Source organism: Gymnoscopelus microlampas (assembly GCF_963454915.1).
Source record: "Gymnoscopelus microlampas genome assembly, chromosome: 8".
Classification (NCBI taxonomy): Eukaryota; Metazoa; Chordata; class Actinopteri; order Myctophiformes; family Myctophidae; genus Gymnoscopelus; species Gymnoscopelus microlampas.
The window spans coordinates 12,347,715-12,363,356 of NC_139945.1; the positions used below are offsets into that span (position 1 = coordinate 12,347,715).

Sequence of the window (15,642 nt, forward strand, 5' to 3'; positions counted from 1 at the left end):
GAGCTTGTATATCTGCTATTTTTGAAATCCTAAGAGTTTTCTGAAAAACTTATGTTGCTATAATATAGCAAAAGTATAATATATCAACATACATATATATATATATTATATATACAGAGCTAAAATCTAAAATGACACTGATGCTTTCCCAGATTGAATGGGTTGTGGGTGTTTTTTTGTACCTGCTCCCTCATGGCACTGATGAGCTCCTCGTCCTGGGGTCTGCTGTGGTTGCCTCTCTGTCGCAGCTCCTCTTTAAGGGTCTGCAGCTCAGCGGACATGGCCCTCTGAACCTCCATGGCCTGCCGAGGTAGCAGTGCACACACACAGCACACACACACCACACACAACACACACACACACACACACACACACACACACACACACACACCACAAAACGTGAGTTCATGGGTAGCACCACGGGTTGAGCCCAGGGTTGCCAGATCTGCTTATTATAATTTCCACCCAAGATTTTATTTGAAAATAGCAGATCTACAAGCTCACAACGCGTCGCATCACGACGCGTTGTGAGCTTGTAGATCTGCTATTTTCAAATAGCTGATGTACATGTTAAAGTACTCATGTGGACCATAGTTGCTTCTTTTGGGCTGGTTTTCCTAGACCTGGTTGCTTGTTTCCCTCACAGAACCTGGCAAAACTGGTTGAGCCATGCACACACACAACACACAACAACCACCTGAGGAAACATCTGAAGCCTGACTTATACTTCGTTAGGCGCGGGTGTCGCAGGCCCCCAAAATAGCCGATCTACAAGCTCAGAATGCGCCGCAGAGCAATGCATTCTGAGCTTTTAGATCTGCTATTTTGGGGGTGCCGCAAAACTGGCGTGCAACGAAGTCTAAATCGGGGCATGGGATGAAGGCTAAGGGGTTTTGTTCTTTGCGGGAGATTATTTCTTAATATATAGGCGAGGGTTTCATAGGGATCTGTGGGCACAGAAAAAAAGACACATCAGCCAGGAATTAAACTGTGATCCGGACCATAGGATTCATACGCTGCTGGTTTCAGTTCACTGTCCCACTGTTTACAGCCGAAGGCATGAAGTTTAATAGTAAAACCCCGAAACCTAAAAATAGCAGGGAGTTATACCAACTGGAGATGGACATGAACGATACCAGACGGAGATGAGAAGACAAGTAAATATGTTACCCAACTGATATAGCTGGGGGCTCAGATGTCTAGAATTGAATGTGTGGGAGGTTTGCTGTGCAGCCGTGCAGCGACATGGGAAAACGGAAGCTTAATTTAGACTCCATCGCACGACAGAGGTTTCCGCTTGCTGACAGTAAGTGATTTTCAACCCAACAAACCCGTCGCATCCGGTCTTATCCACATTAACCTGGTCTTATTTTGGGACCATTAAAAAAATAATGTAATCATCTGATAGGGAAAATAGCTATAATAATAATAGCTATTTGCACTATTTGTATGACAATGAGTATAGGGCTTAGGTGAGTCAGCCTCCTAAAGGAGATTGAATGTATTGTGTACATGACACAATAATAAAACAAACAATAACAGTGAAAGGTAGAGGTTTATCAATCCCGTGGGGGAATAATTCACTATTCAGATTCACCCAGATGATGGCTGGTCAGATGGTCATGATGAGGAGAGCAGTTAGAGGTTAAGTGTCTCGCTCAGGGACACCCAAGGCAAAAAAAAGAAAACGTTTGCGAGATCTGCAGTCAGACAGCGCCCACTTAGGATACCATTTGTAGGATGTGTGTACCATTTCACCTCTAGTGGCTCCAACTGGGATGGTCTATTTTTCTAAATCAACCATCTTTGGGGACACTTTGACACATATACTGGGCAGGCTGGTGGGGCGGCCAACTGGTGACCTTCTGGTTACCAGAGTAGCCTCTACCCACTCAGCTACTGTACAACCAACCCCTCAACAACAATAACAACCATGCTCTGTGTACCATGATTTAATCAACAGGACTCATTAGTGCTGCTGTTAATGAAAGCACTGTTTACAGTACTAGTTTTTCACCCATTTTCACAAGGCTCAACCACCCCGTACCCCCCACCCCTCACCTCTCACCCCTCACAACAACACATAAATAAACAAACAAAGTGTCCGGAATGTTCAGGGCGGTGGTTCTCAAAGTGGGGTCCGGGGTCCTCCAGGGGTCCTTGGGGGTGTCCAGCAGAATTCATTTAAACCACTTTAACCATATTTTATACTTTGGCTAAAACTACTTTTAAAACATTTTTGATAATCTTTGAATACATTTTTTTTTTAAGCGAACATTTTAACTCAAATCTTTGCTTCTTGGGGTTCCTGGCACAAAACCTTTTCTGATGGGGGTCCACGGCCAAATACACATTCATTTAAGGGTCCATCACATGAAAGAGTTTGAGAACCACTGGGTCAGGGTGCCTCTGTGCGAGTTCTGTACCCAAAGTGGACCATCCCACCCCCCCCCCCCTCCCAACCAGGAGGACCCTTGGTTCCCCTTACTCAGCAGTTTGGCGGGCCCCTGTCAGCTCACATCAGAACCACACAATACAAGATGAAAGACCCCCGAACCCCCCCTCCACCCCCCTTTGCAACAGACGGAGCAGAGAGGAGCTCTTGGACTTGACATCATCATCCCGCTACATTTGACAACAACACAGTAACAGCAGGGGGTACGACAATGTGTGTGTGTGTGTGTGTGTGTGTGTGTGTGTGTGTGTGTGTGTGTGTGTGTGTGTGTGTGTGTGTGTGTGTGTGTGTGTGTGTGTGTGTGTGTGTGTGTGTGTGTGTGTGTGTGTGTGTGTGTGTGTGTGTGTGTGTGTGTTAGAGACGCTGGAGTCCCATCCAGACCCACATCTCCCCTCGTCTCCGGCTCGTCAACACAAATAAACCCTCTCATCCACAACAGACGAACAGAGGGAGGATGTTCTGTTCCTTTGGCTCTGAAAGTGTACAAATTGACCCCTTAAAGCAGGGGTATTTAACTAGATTAGGTAGGGGGCCACAATTGTAAAAATGACTTGAAGTTGGGGGCCACCAGACATGAAACCAAAGTTCATGGTTTAACCGGAAACCGGTTAAACTTTTTGAAAATGTTAAAGCGATAAAGAGACTGGATAATTTGTCCCAGTACAATTCTTTCAGGTGAGTGATCTCACTAGTGTGTCTAGTTTACAAGTAGCTTGTGACTAGATATACTACTTTCAGAATGATGGAGCTTTCAAGTACAGTAGTTCAGCTAGTTTTTTCACCATGTAGATGGGTAGCTTCACAAAAGATACATCCCTACATTTTCAGTGGCACATCAGCAGAGAAGAGCCTCTAGCTCATGGAATTTTCTCCTGCACTCTCTGGAGAGTAACCACCTGAACCCTAGTGTCCCTACTCTGGGGGTGAACATTCCGCGAAAATAGCAGATCTACAAGCTCACATGCTTCCTGGAATGCTGTATAGTTGATCTAAACCGGAATGACGTCAAGAGCTCAGATTTTCAGTCCCCGAATCCCTCATACTTATTTATGTGTGGTTTCATCTTCTCGCAGTTTGGGACTGGGTCATTTCCAGGGGTCATCAACATGCCGGCTTGTGATGGACATTCTCCTCAAATAATTATTTTGCCACGGACATACAAAATGAGTGGTCAATAATATTACCATAAATACTAATATACTAGTCCAGCAGACACGATGGAAAACACAGGCTGTGTTTTTAAAGACGGAGAGTGGTTAGTCATCATCCCGTTAGTAAGTAGGAAAGCTGAGAGGGAAGGCGTAGATGGAGTAATTCAATTTGTACCCTGTTCAAAAGTCATGTGTATTATTGTTGTTTTTTCCATGGTCACCTTTGTACTTTTGTCTACTTTATTGCTTTGAACTTTTGCACAACATGAGTTTTGAGTGCAGTTCATTCATTACATCTCCCTCAATTTGTAGCTACCTATTTTTGAGTGCAGTATGTCCATTACATGCCATCTCCCTCAATTTGTAGCTACCTATTTTTGAGTTTAGAGTGGACTCCAATCACCCAATAGCGTCACAGGCTGAATGTCATGATGCCCTAACTCTCAACTAATGGTTCATGAAACACAAATCACATCAAATCACATCAAACACAAATGTTGCTATAATATCAGTGGTTCTCAAACTTTTTCATGTCAAGGACCCCCAAAATGATATGTATTTGGCCGCGGACCCCCATCTGAAAATATTTTGTTCCAGGGACGCCCAGAAGCAAAGATTTGAGTTACAAATGTTTGCTTTAAAAAATAATATATATATATATAAAAAATTGCAAAAGAATTCAAGGTTTTAAAAAAACTAGCAGATCTACAAGCTCATAGCGCAGCACGCAGTGCCGTGCAATGAGCTTGTAGATCTGCTATTTTTGAACAGCCAAAGAAATCTATAAAAATGACACAGTCTATGTTTTCCCGGTCCTAATGGATTAATTAACACTCAGGATTTTACTGTGTAGGCAGCCCCCTCCCCCCCCACACACACACACACACACACACACACACACACACACACCCCTGCATGAGCTTTCCCCAAGCGGGAACGCTGTGCATCCGACAGCTGACTCCCCAAGCTAACAGGACAGTCCTCTGGGGAGCCATCAGAGAATGGGACAAAGTGAGGTTGTTTCCCCCGGGGATGTTTGGGGTGTTTGGGGGCGTGAGGGAAACTTCAAAGGATTCAAATGAAAGATTTATAATGTGCATGGTTCATATATCTGTCTTTTCTCTTGTGCCTGTGAGCTACATGACGCTCTTCTAAGGGGGCAAAGGTCACAAAGGGCTCGCCTCACCGAGCGTCTCCGTTTACACAGGAAGCTGCAGCGTGAGACAGGTGTCACTGTCAATGAAAATCTTGGGACGGATGAACCACAAATAAGACTGCTTATTTAGGTTGCGATCCGGAACCATATGAACCAGAGGATTCGGTTTCATCACATTTGAAACCGTTTCCGGAATGGGTTTTTATCACACCGTCAGAGCTGGTACAGTATGTGGACTTCATGTCTGGAATCACCCAATAGCGTCACGGACTGAATGTCATGATGCCCTAACTAACTCTCAACTAATGGTTCTCAAACTTTTTCATTTCAAGGATCAACCATAACTGAGAGTGTACAAATGGAACCAAATGAACCGCTAAGGGTCAGTTTGGTTCCATTCGTACACTCTCAGAGTTATAGACCTGTAAGGGTCCATTTGGTTCCATTCGTACACTCTCAGAGTTACAGACCTGCATGGCTCCATTTGTACACTCTCAGAGTTACAGAGTTATATTTTGAACCCCCTGAACGATCCAGAGGGTCCCTGGACCTCAGTTTGAGAACGACTACAACAATACTACTATGTATATCTGAACTTGTGTTTATCAAAAACTCATAATGAAGACCAAAATGACAGCTTTTTCAAAATATAGGACTCGTTAATGGGGGACCGTTAAGAGGTAATAGTTCATCGTCAAAATCCTAAAGGGCCCAGACCGCTGGCGTAGAGGTCCGGGCACCTATAGGCTCTAAAATAGCCTGACTGCGTTTCGCGGGTTTGACTCCCATTCCCGATGACCTTTGCTGCAAGTCTCTCCCCGTGTCTCTCTCCCTCTTTCCAGTCAATCTTCACTTAAAAATCTATCAATAAAGGCAGAAAAGCCAAAAATAAATCTTTTAAAAAAGAAATCCTAAAGGATCCCAACCGTACCATTTAGTGTGTGAGGTTTGAAGTGTGTTATTGCTACTGAGTGATCATGACCAATATTGTAAATGACTCACCTCACTTTTCAGTGCCTTTTTAGATCAGCCTGTTAAGGTTCACACTATTCTCCCATAAATTAACTTCTTGAGTTCCTTATTTTCAGACTAAAGGTATTGTAAGGAGTTTAGTGTTCCTGTAAATGTGATTGCCCCAGAAGTGAATTTCTTGGTTTATCACATTAAAACTGTACTGTACTCCCTTTCTTTCCAGGCAAGCATTTCTCCTCCAGTAGTCATCTTATCTGTGCTATGAGCTTGTAGATCTGCAATTATTTTTTAAATTGTTAAAAACGATTTAAATTTTAAATTCAAAAACAGCAAAAGTAGCAGATCTACAAGCTCGAACCTATCTGCTACTTTTGATGCATTTGTGTGACACTGTAGTATGATCAAGAAGGGCATTAGTTTACGGGAAAAACACAAAAGGTCAGAATATGGAGAGAAGAGGTTTCTGCCCAACAGCAACGACGATATACTGTATACTTGTGGCATGGGGCATATCTCACAGCTCGAGCTCGTGAAGACAATCTAATGTATACAAATCCCCACAACACACACACACACACACACACACACACACACACACACACACACACACACACACTCACCGTGCCAGGCAGTGGAGCACACCACACCACGCTACCAGGAGTAGCACTACCATTCACGAGGAAGCCAGAGAGGCTCCCTGTTCAGTTCACACCGCTGTTCCTCTGCTGCTGTTCAGCCATTCCATGTACAGGCCAGTGGCCAGGGGCGTCCAGAGAGAAGCCGAAGACTAACAAACAAACCAATGTTTCCGCTGCTTCCGTCGTCAAAGAGGCCCCGCCGACAATTAGCCCCCCTTTTATCTAAATTGACATTTTCCTGCACCTCTGACAAGACTGTATGTGCACTACAGTAGCTGTTCACTGCTCAGTACTATTTTAGTCTGGACTCAGGGCTGGAATAACATTCACATTTCCTCAATTTTGAGGAGGACCTTGACACTGAGAGTCAAAAGGAGGAGTATATTTTTGGCTTCATTTTTATGTCTGTAAGGCGTGGGTTATCTATTCATTTCATTCCACTTACAACACACAGCACTGAAGCTACTGGAGGTCGGTCTGCTCGTCATGTTGTTATGTAACATCGTCGTGACTAAAGTATAATCATTGGCAGAACAATGCACTCCTCTAGCCAGCTAGAAACATACTTTACAATCAGCTCCACCAGGTTAAAGCTAAAAGCTACGTCTGTAATGTAGAATATGTTAATACAATAACATTTATTGTATTAACAATAATATTGTATTAACATATTCTACCATACAGATGTATGGTAGAATATGTTAATACAATATAACTAGTACATCTGTATGGTAGAGTATGGTAATACAATATAACTAGTACATCTGTATGGTAGAGTATGTTGATACAATAAAACTAGTGCATGTACAGTAGTTGAAGGTGGCCGCCCTACTCTTCCATTGAGAAATTTAGACCCTGGTGTTGGGTAGGTAGGGCACCAACTGGCTGACAATGTCAATAAAGTTATTTGAATCAGATGACGTGGATAGGACATTAGATGCACCGCCATTTTTATTGTAGCTATAAAGGACCACAATGGAAATACTGTAAACTCTCACGCTTTTTTGTGTTTTATTCTTTCGACAGACATGACAGTTCATGTGTATGCAGGCATTGTTGTCAATAAAAGCGTCAGTCAGTCAACCAACCAACCAACCAACCAAAGTTCAGACATCGTTGCAATTACCTCTCTCCACCGGAAGAGGGAATCAACATGCATGAAAGTTTAAAGTTACGTTAGTGACTGTAGCTTTAACTGATAAGAGATAACGATCATCAGAGATCAATAGGTCAGGAACATCAGCTGAATGGCGGAACAACTTGAATGCAACAGATTATGAGTCACCTTCAACTTGATTACAATAAAGAGTCATCTGTCTCTCTTCACGTCTCAAACATCTCAATTCACAATCACTTTGCAATGAATGCACTTATTTTGTCATGGAAAGCTGCCTCCTTACAACACAACCTTGTTGGGATGGAATTCTGGAACCTACAGGACTCAATCTAATATAATGACTACCATAGTTCTTACATTCCCAGAGCTTGCACTGAACTTGGTAAAACTGCATTCTTCATTTCTTCTATGATGCCTCTAGCTCATGGAATTTACCACCTAAACCCTGGTTACTTCATGGAAGTAACCACTTGAACCCTAGTGTCCCTATGCTGGGGGTGAACATTCCGCGAAAATAGCAGATCTACAAGCTCACACTACGTTGCGAGCCCATGAGGGACTCCGGTCAACAAAGTATAATATATATGGTTATGGTACAGTATCTCCCTCTCTGGCAGAGTTGAGGCCTGATTTCAAGCCACTGTGTGTCAAATTGTAACCTTTTTAACTGAACTGCTTAAGTTATTTTGCTTGTATTAAAATGCCTTGGAACATTGGAAATGAAAATCTCAGCTGTCTTTTAGTGAATAAAAACCGATTTGAAAATGAAATGAAAAACGAATTCAAAAGCCTGCTGGATCGGACAAAGTGTACTAAAAGAACAAAATTGACTAAATGTGCTAAATGACATTCTGTCTATGTGTAATGAAGTGAAAACAACGTATGCTTCCTGGAATACTGTATAGTTGATCTAAACCGGAATGACGTCAGAGCTCAGATTTTCAGTCCCCGAATCCCTCGTACTTATTTATGTGTGGTTTCATCTTCTCCCAGTTTAGGACTGGGTCAGAGTCATTTCCCCCCGAGGCCGTCGTCAACTCCAACGATTTATTTACGTAACACTGCAGTGACCGGCTCCACCCCATTCTCTCTTGCACAGGTGGTGGCGTCGAATGCTATTCTTATCAACAGTACATTCTATTGCTTCCATTTGTAAACGATGCATCACACCATGGCCTTGCTCTGGGTTTTGCCCACACAGCCTGGTTACAGCATATGTGTTGGAGTAGATTAGAGACTGTGACAGACTGATACCTGGGAAAGTACACGGAGTCTCAGCATGTGGATTGGATAACAGCTCCCGTCTTATCAGGCTTGGCTCGGGAACTGCTGGAGCCTGAACTGGTGTTTGTTTGCACCAAGACCTGGCTTTGCATCCTGATGTTGTCCATTTGACCACAGTAACAAAACATTATTACACTGCATTCTTCAGTGGAAGAGGAGTGGAAAGCCAAATACCAAACAAAGCTGAGAGTCCCCCCCAAATAAATACAATGGAGTCTATAAACTTTCCCCTAACCCAAATTCCCAACATAATCAACTTATTTTGTAGGTATTACTTCTGGTAGTTAAATATCAAATATTTCAATAATATATATAATAATATTTTGCCATTTTAAACCACTATTTTGGGCAACTCTATACTAGGAAACACTTCCAAAATGTCAAAATAGCAAAACATTTAATAAAATGTAGATCAGATAAATAGCAGATCTACAAGCTCACAACGTGTTGTGAGCTTGTAGATTGGCTATATTTTTACTAATCCTCGTACGGCAACGTATACGGCAACGTATACAGCTTAAGTGGTTGAAGGAATACGCAAAACACTGGATTGTACTGAGAGTTCTTTTGAAGTGTATAAACTAGTGATGAGCGGGTCGACCCGTAACCCGCGGGACCCGCGGGTCAACCCGCGGCGCGGGTGGGTCGAGTCAGAATTTCAGAGGCAATTATGCGGGCTGCGGGTGAGCGGGTCAGGCGCTCTCACACGCAAAAAATAAATAAAATATCACATGCTCTTGTTTTGTCTTTATTCCTAATAAGAATAAGAATAATAACAATAAAACAGTTTGAATACACTTGGGGATTATTTTCTAACCACGATTTTACAGAATAAAAAAAAAATCGCGGGTCGTGGGGCAGGTTGAGCCATAGATTTATATATGGGTTCGCAGGGCGGGTTGAGGCGGGTTGGGTTCCGTCACGGGGCAGGGCGGGGCGGGTCATGAAAAAACCCGACTCGCTCATCACTAGTATAAACGGATTTTGGGAGATTTTGTTTTGCTGTTGTTAATATTGTTCATTTTGGACCATTATTTTCTTCAATTCATCTTGTGTTCTTCATTCACCGTGAAGGAATATGCAACACGATCCCAAATTCTCCATGAATGCAAGGCTTCACAAGGTGAGTAATTGCCAAGACATTGATAGACATTTTGGGGGGTGAAGTAATCCTTTAACATTCAACAGCCTTATTAGGTCAAAAATACCAACTGCTCCCCATTCCCCCTGCCTGGCATTCTTTGCTTTCATATTTATTGTTTTCCAGATATCGTTTGTTGTCGGGCAGAAACCTCTTACCTCCATAGTTTAACTTTTTGTGTTTTTTCGTAAACTAAGCCCAACTTGATCATACTACAGCATCACACAAAAGCATCAAAAGTAGTAGATCTCCAAGCTCGCGACGCGTTTTGAGCTTGTAGATCCGCAACTTTTGATGTTTTGGAATTTGAATCCTGTAAAAGTAACAGTTTTGGACATATGAGGTTTCCACCCGACAGAGACGATATGAGGATGGACTCACGGTACTGATCTGCTCTCGGAGCTGCTGGCTGTGTTCGCTGTGCTCCTGCTGGGCGAGTCTCTTGTCCCTCTGGGCGTCACTCAGGGCCTGGGTGAGGTAATCCACCTGGGAGGTCAGCTCCCTCGTGTCCCGCTCCAGGTCTCCCGCCTGGCTCTCCCACTGGGACTGCCGGCCCTCCAGCTTCAGACGCAGTTCATGCCGGCCCTGCTCCAGCTCCTGTGTGGGATGGGAGGAAGAAGGTTTTGATTTGTTGATTATAGGGAAGAGGGATCTTAAAATTGTTCGCTTTAAAAATTATATATATATATATATTCAAAGATTTGCACGACTTTTCATGATTTTTCAAAAGTGGCACATCTACAAAATCATAGAGCTTGTAGATCTGCTCAGCTATGAGCTTGCATATCTGCTGTTTTAGAACAACCAAAGTATGAAATAATGGTAAACTGGTTAAAATGATTGTAATGCTATATTATTTTCTTTTGCTGGGGAACCTCCTGGAACCCCCCCAAGGACAGGGGTCCAGGGACAAATAATGTAGGTCGAAAATTGAAACGGATTCTTTCCCGGTTTTAATGGGTTAAAATGTTACAATGAGGATCACAATGGTCACTGTTGTGTTGACAACAATATGTTAAAAGAACAACAGGAAAGAATTGGAGAGACCGTGACAATGTAGATCACAATGGTCCATTTTTTCCCACACAAAACCCCTTGTAATAATCAGGGTCAATTCAGCTAGTTTATGATTATGGGATTTTCTAATTATTATTTTTTTTACAATGTATTATCACTGCTGACAAAAATATGTTAACAGGAAATAATTAGTGAGACAGAGACAAGTATACTCAAATGTGACGCACTTCCAAACAGCACTTGAATTTCTTGCTACTCTGAACAAAAGTCAAGCCAAATTATGCTAAGGACATGCAGATTAAAAGAAGAAGCGCAGTTATTTGACGTTTGTCCAGAGCGCCTCAGACCCTTTCACACTTGACTTGATGACATAAACATTCTAAATGTGTCCAAGTTGATTTCCTGTTACAGTGCTTGTGAACATCAGTGGCTGACAGGACATAAACTTGTACCCAAGCTTTTCCCTAGCAACACAAATTCCACTGACGTCTGTTTACCACTCAAAACCACTCACTGAGGCTCTGCACAGCACAACACATCTTTGGCAAGTTAACACCCGCAAACTACAGTGGCAAGTGTGTGTGTGTGTGTGTGTGTGTGTGTGTGTGTGTGTGTGTGTGTGTGTGTGTGTGTGTGTGTGTGTGTGTGTGTGTGTGTGTGTGTGTGTGTGTGTGTGTGTGTCCATGCGACCGTGCGTGCATGTCACTGAGGAAAGAGAAAGATGTAGGTTGTTTTCTTGACTTTTTCCACTATAGCCAGAGACGAGAAGAGTCACAGGAGAACCCACGGCTGGTACTGATAGTGCGGCAAATGTGTATTGAAACAGTTTGCAAAACTCAATCAATCAATATTTACTGAAACATAAAAAGTAGGCTTATTGCCCTGGGGCATGTTTTAGGTATTTTAGTTATTGTTTTATTGTGCTTTATTATTGTGTGTAGGGATTAGGAATGGGTTAGGCCGTTGTCATCATGGCTCTTTATAGAAAAAGACTGGGAAGAGGCGGAAAGGACACCACTGTATGGGTGTCCTTCACCGGGAAAATGTACAGTACAGGCTGTACAGGCCTGCCTAACTGGAAGCTCTTATGAAGAAGAGGCGGACACTGGAAGAAAGTCTCCAGGAGGACACTTGATCTCAACTACTGGCCAGAGGGCGGCAGTGGGTTGAGTTTGCTAGAAAAACATGTTGCTAGACTTGGGGTTTTCTAGCTGCTGGTCTGTGCAAATAGCCCCAGGGACTACAGACAGCCACGACTCCTGACACCAGGAGCTTCAGGTGGTCAGCCTCCCCCATCGCCAGGCTTCGACAAGGTGTCAACACAGGAGCTGTCCTCTCCCTGGTCAACAAAGGAATCCTGCTCGACGACAGCCACACCACAACACATCGTGGTCACCCACAAGGTCGCAAATTCGGACCATGGCAGGAGAGTGAGCGCATGCAGGTACAAGGCAATGACTGCACCAAATAACACTAAACACCAATAAAAAGCTGCACCACGACTTCAGGCTGGCGGACATCCAGGAAGAATGCATGATCAGAATGGATCTAGTAGAAATTAAATGGGCCTCCATATGGGTTTGGTGACATTGACTATCGTAAAGGAGCTAACAATGTCAGCACTCCACAACCAGTAAAGGAGGTGCAGCCAGCGGCGACAGCAGCCGGCCATGGCACTGTTACACCGATTCAGCCAGCTGTCCGGAATGCTACTGGGTCAACCGGGGGTCCAGCCAGCTGGGTTCAATTCCACAGCGGTCACACTTGCTAGCGGTCAGAACCAGCACCAATGACAGCAGTTCTCCGAGATGAGGAGACGACAGAAGACAGGGACTGCCATGTCCCTACAGCAACAGAACTCGACATGGTTCTTAACCGTGTCGGGGGTTGTATTGAAGCCGGTCCAATGCCCTACATGGTCTACAGCAGTGGCCAGCCTTGCTGTTATCGACTGCCTGCTGTATCGTAGGTGGAGAAGATAGGATACGAGGGAGGCATCCACCGCAACATCCCGGGACTACACGTTGTATTTGTGAGAATGTGTTGACTGGGGACAGCTGAATCACTTGATGATACTCGTGATATGAGAGCTGTCTGTGTTGTGTCCCAGGCTTTTAGGGGGAGATTCCCCAGTATATTCTGTTACAGATACTGATTTATTGTGCTTTGTTATTTCATTATTGTATGTAATATGTTTCATTGGGGATTTATGTGTGATTGTTCATTAGCCATTTATTTGATGTGTGTCCATTTTGGGGAACCATGACAGATATGGGTAATCACAGAGAGGGGACACCACCCTCCCTTCGATACACTTTGCAATAAAGAGCCATGACCATGACAATGGCTTTTAAAAGGAACACTCTTTCTTTCACAACCCAGTGCCAACGCAATCCAACTCAACCCACCGGTCTTTATTGTGACAACACTAAACATATTGCTGTGCACACTAGAAGGGAGTGTAGCCAATGCAATGCACACTGAAAAAGAAGGTAGCCTATTGTATAATAGAACTTAAGGCATATATTATCTTCACCTCCACTACACCACTGCACTGTGTGTTAAGCTACTCAAGTAGTGCAGAGGATATTTGGGTTGGGTCAGTATGGTGTTTGTATAAGCTACCAAAACACTGATTGTAAGTGTATAATTAGGTCAACTCGTTTGGTATCAGATTCAGTAGGCTATCACTCCAAAGGTACTGGTATTCAAGTTGGTATCATAAAATACCCAGACCATATCAATATTGAGTTGATAACTTGTGTATGCAGTTCAACTCTGTGGAAATTAACCAGCTGCAGAGCTTTGTACTGATAACATGAGCACATCAGATAGCAAAGAGTACATTACAAAGGTCTAATAGGCTATCTGTTTGCACCTTTAGTGTAAATGATAACATCATACCTACATTCTTATAAAGACAAAAAAAAGAGGAATGAACCATTTCATGAGCCAGCATGTTATACTAACGGAGAATGTCACTTCACTTTATAATAGCCTGGGCTAAGCAACAGTGGTAACATTATGCACTACAATAATCTACCGCATGTCAGCTATACTTTTTATCATAAAAGAAAACAAGTTTGTTTACATGGTAAGGTGAAAAACAGGCTAGTTACTTGGAACAATTACGCGTCTGTTTTTGAGCGATGATACTGTTACGCACAGAAAAAAATCTTGTCAATTTATACATTTAACTCTGATAAAGTACAAATGTAACTCTGGTGCAGAGCGTTTAGTGAGTTCTCTCTAACGCTCTGCCAGGCACTCTGCTCTGCTCATAGACCGAACATTACACTACCGTGCGAGGTCTCCGAATTAAGTAAAAATAAACAAAACTATTTTGCTATTCACCAAAACAAAGGCAGTTTTGTGTTGTTGAAGGTCTGTTCTCCAGGATGGGAAGCCTGGTCAATATAAATTACCATTGACCAGATCTCCGTCAGATGGACATTATTGTATCTACTCCACTGCGCCCTCTAGTAGAGGGCGCAGTGGAATAAATGCAATAATGTCCATCTGACGGACATATTTTATTTTCTGCCAAAAAAGTGTATTATACAGAGAAGGTGGGGTCCTGAGAGGCTCTCCACCCTGGAGAATAGACTTTCAACAACACAAAACTACCTTTGTTTCAATGATTAGCTAAATAGTTGTCTTTATTTTGACCAAAGACGGAGACCTCGCACGGTAGTGTAATTTTCTGTCTATGAGCAGAGCAGCGCGGCTGGCAGAGCGTTTAGAGAAAACTCACTAACGCTCTAGTCTGGACCAGGGCTAAAAAGGTTACATTTCTACATTCTCAGAGTTATAGATACTGAGGATTTTTCGTGCGTAATTTTACGCGCAAATAATCATCTTCCTTACCTCCAGCTTGTCTTGGTACTGTTCATGGAGTTTGTCACATTGTTCTTTCAGCTGACGGTTCTCCAGGAGCAACGCGTTCCCCAGCTGCGCCGCCAGAAGCACCTCTTCCTCCTTTTGTTTGAAGGCAGCCAGAAGTTCATCATCGGGGTCCCGCCCGTCCCGGCGGTGATAATCCGCTATTTCCTCCGCTCCGTAATCCAAATAGAAGTCCTCCTCCAGCTCCATCTTCTTCGATTTAAAACCCCACTCGTCCAGTCGATCCATAATAATAACTTCAAACAAAAAACCTTTTTGAATACTTGCTTAAAATATAAAATAGTAAAACAAAAAGATGAAAAGAAAACTTACAATTGAGCGATAATAATAAAAGTGGAGCTGTAATAAACTGTGTCACCTGTTCACCTGCTCCTGTCCTGTGTAGTGTACACAGCTGAGTGGAGTTAGAATGAAGCTGTCAGGTCTCTACAGCATGTGAGTGAAAGTGGGTGTGTCCTTTATTGTCACCTGCAGGTGACTGACTCACTCACTCACTCTCTGTCCCCATGCAGGGAGGGAGGCTGGCTTCAATAAAACCTCCCCAGAGGGTTGGGCTGTTTGTTCCACTGCCTGGTAACTAACTGACTGACACATGTGCACGACAAGGTGCCATTATACAGGATACCATAATTGCAGGCTAGAATTTACCTTAAGCATTGTTGTTAAAAGTAAACTAATCTCACTGACAATTCATCTTTCTCAGTTGCATGCCTGCCTGCACCTGTAGTCTCTCTCTCTCTCTCTCTTCTCTCTCTCTCTCTCTCTCTCTCTCTCTCTCTCTATCTGTCCCTCCCCCTTTCTCTCTCTC

At 43.3% G+C, this 15,642-nt stretch overlaps 1 protein-coding gene across 1 annotated transcript in view; it reads right to left on the reverse strand.

The window, feature by feature from the left end:
• LOC311050331 (BICD family-like cargo adapter 1) overlaps positions 1-15,073 on the reverse strand; it is a 37,610-nt gene extending 22,537 nt beyond the window's left edge. Inside the window, exons 1-3 of the mRNA XM_084064342.1 lie at positions 14,799-15,073; positions 10,296-10,511; positions 183-302 (exon numbers count right to left, since the gene is read on the reverse strand). Of these exons, the coding sequence (XP_083920468.1) occupies positions 183-302; positions 10,296-10,511; positions 14,799-15,062 (600 nt within the window). The 5' untranslated portion in view covers positions 15,063-15,073. The remainder of the gene's footprint in view (positions 1-182; positions 303-10,295; positions 10,512-14,798) is intronic.
• Between the last annotated feature and the right edge of the window lie 569 nt (positions 15,074-15,642).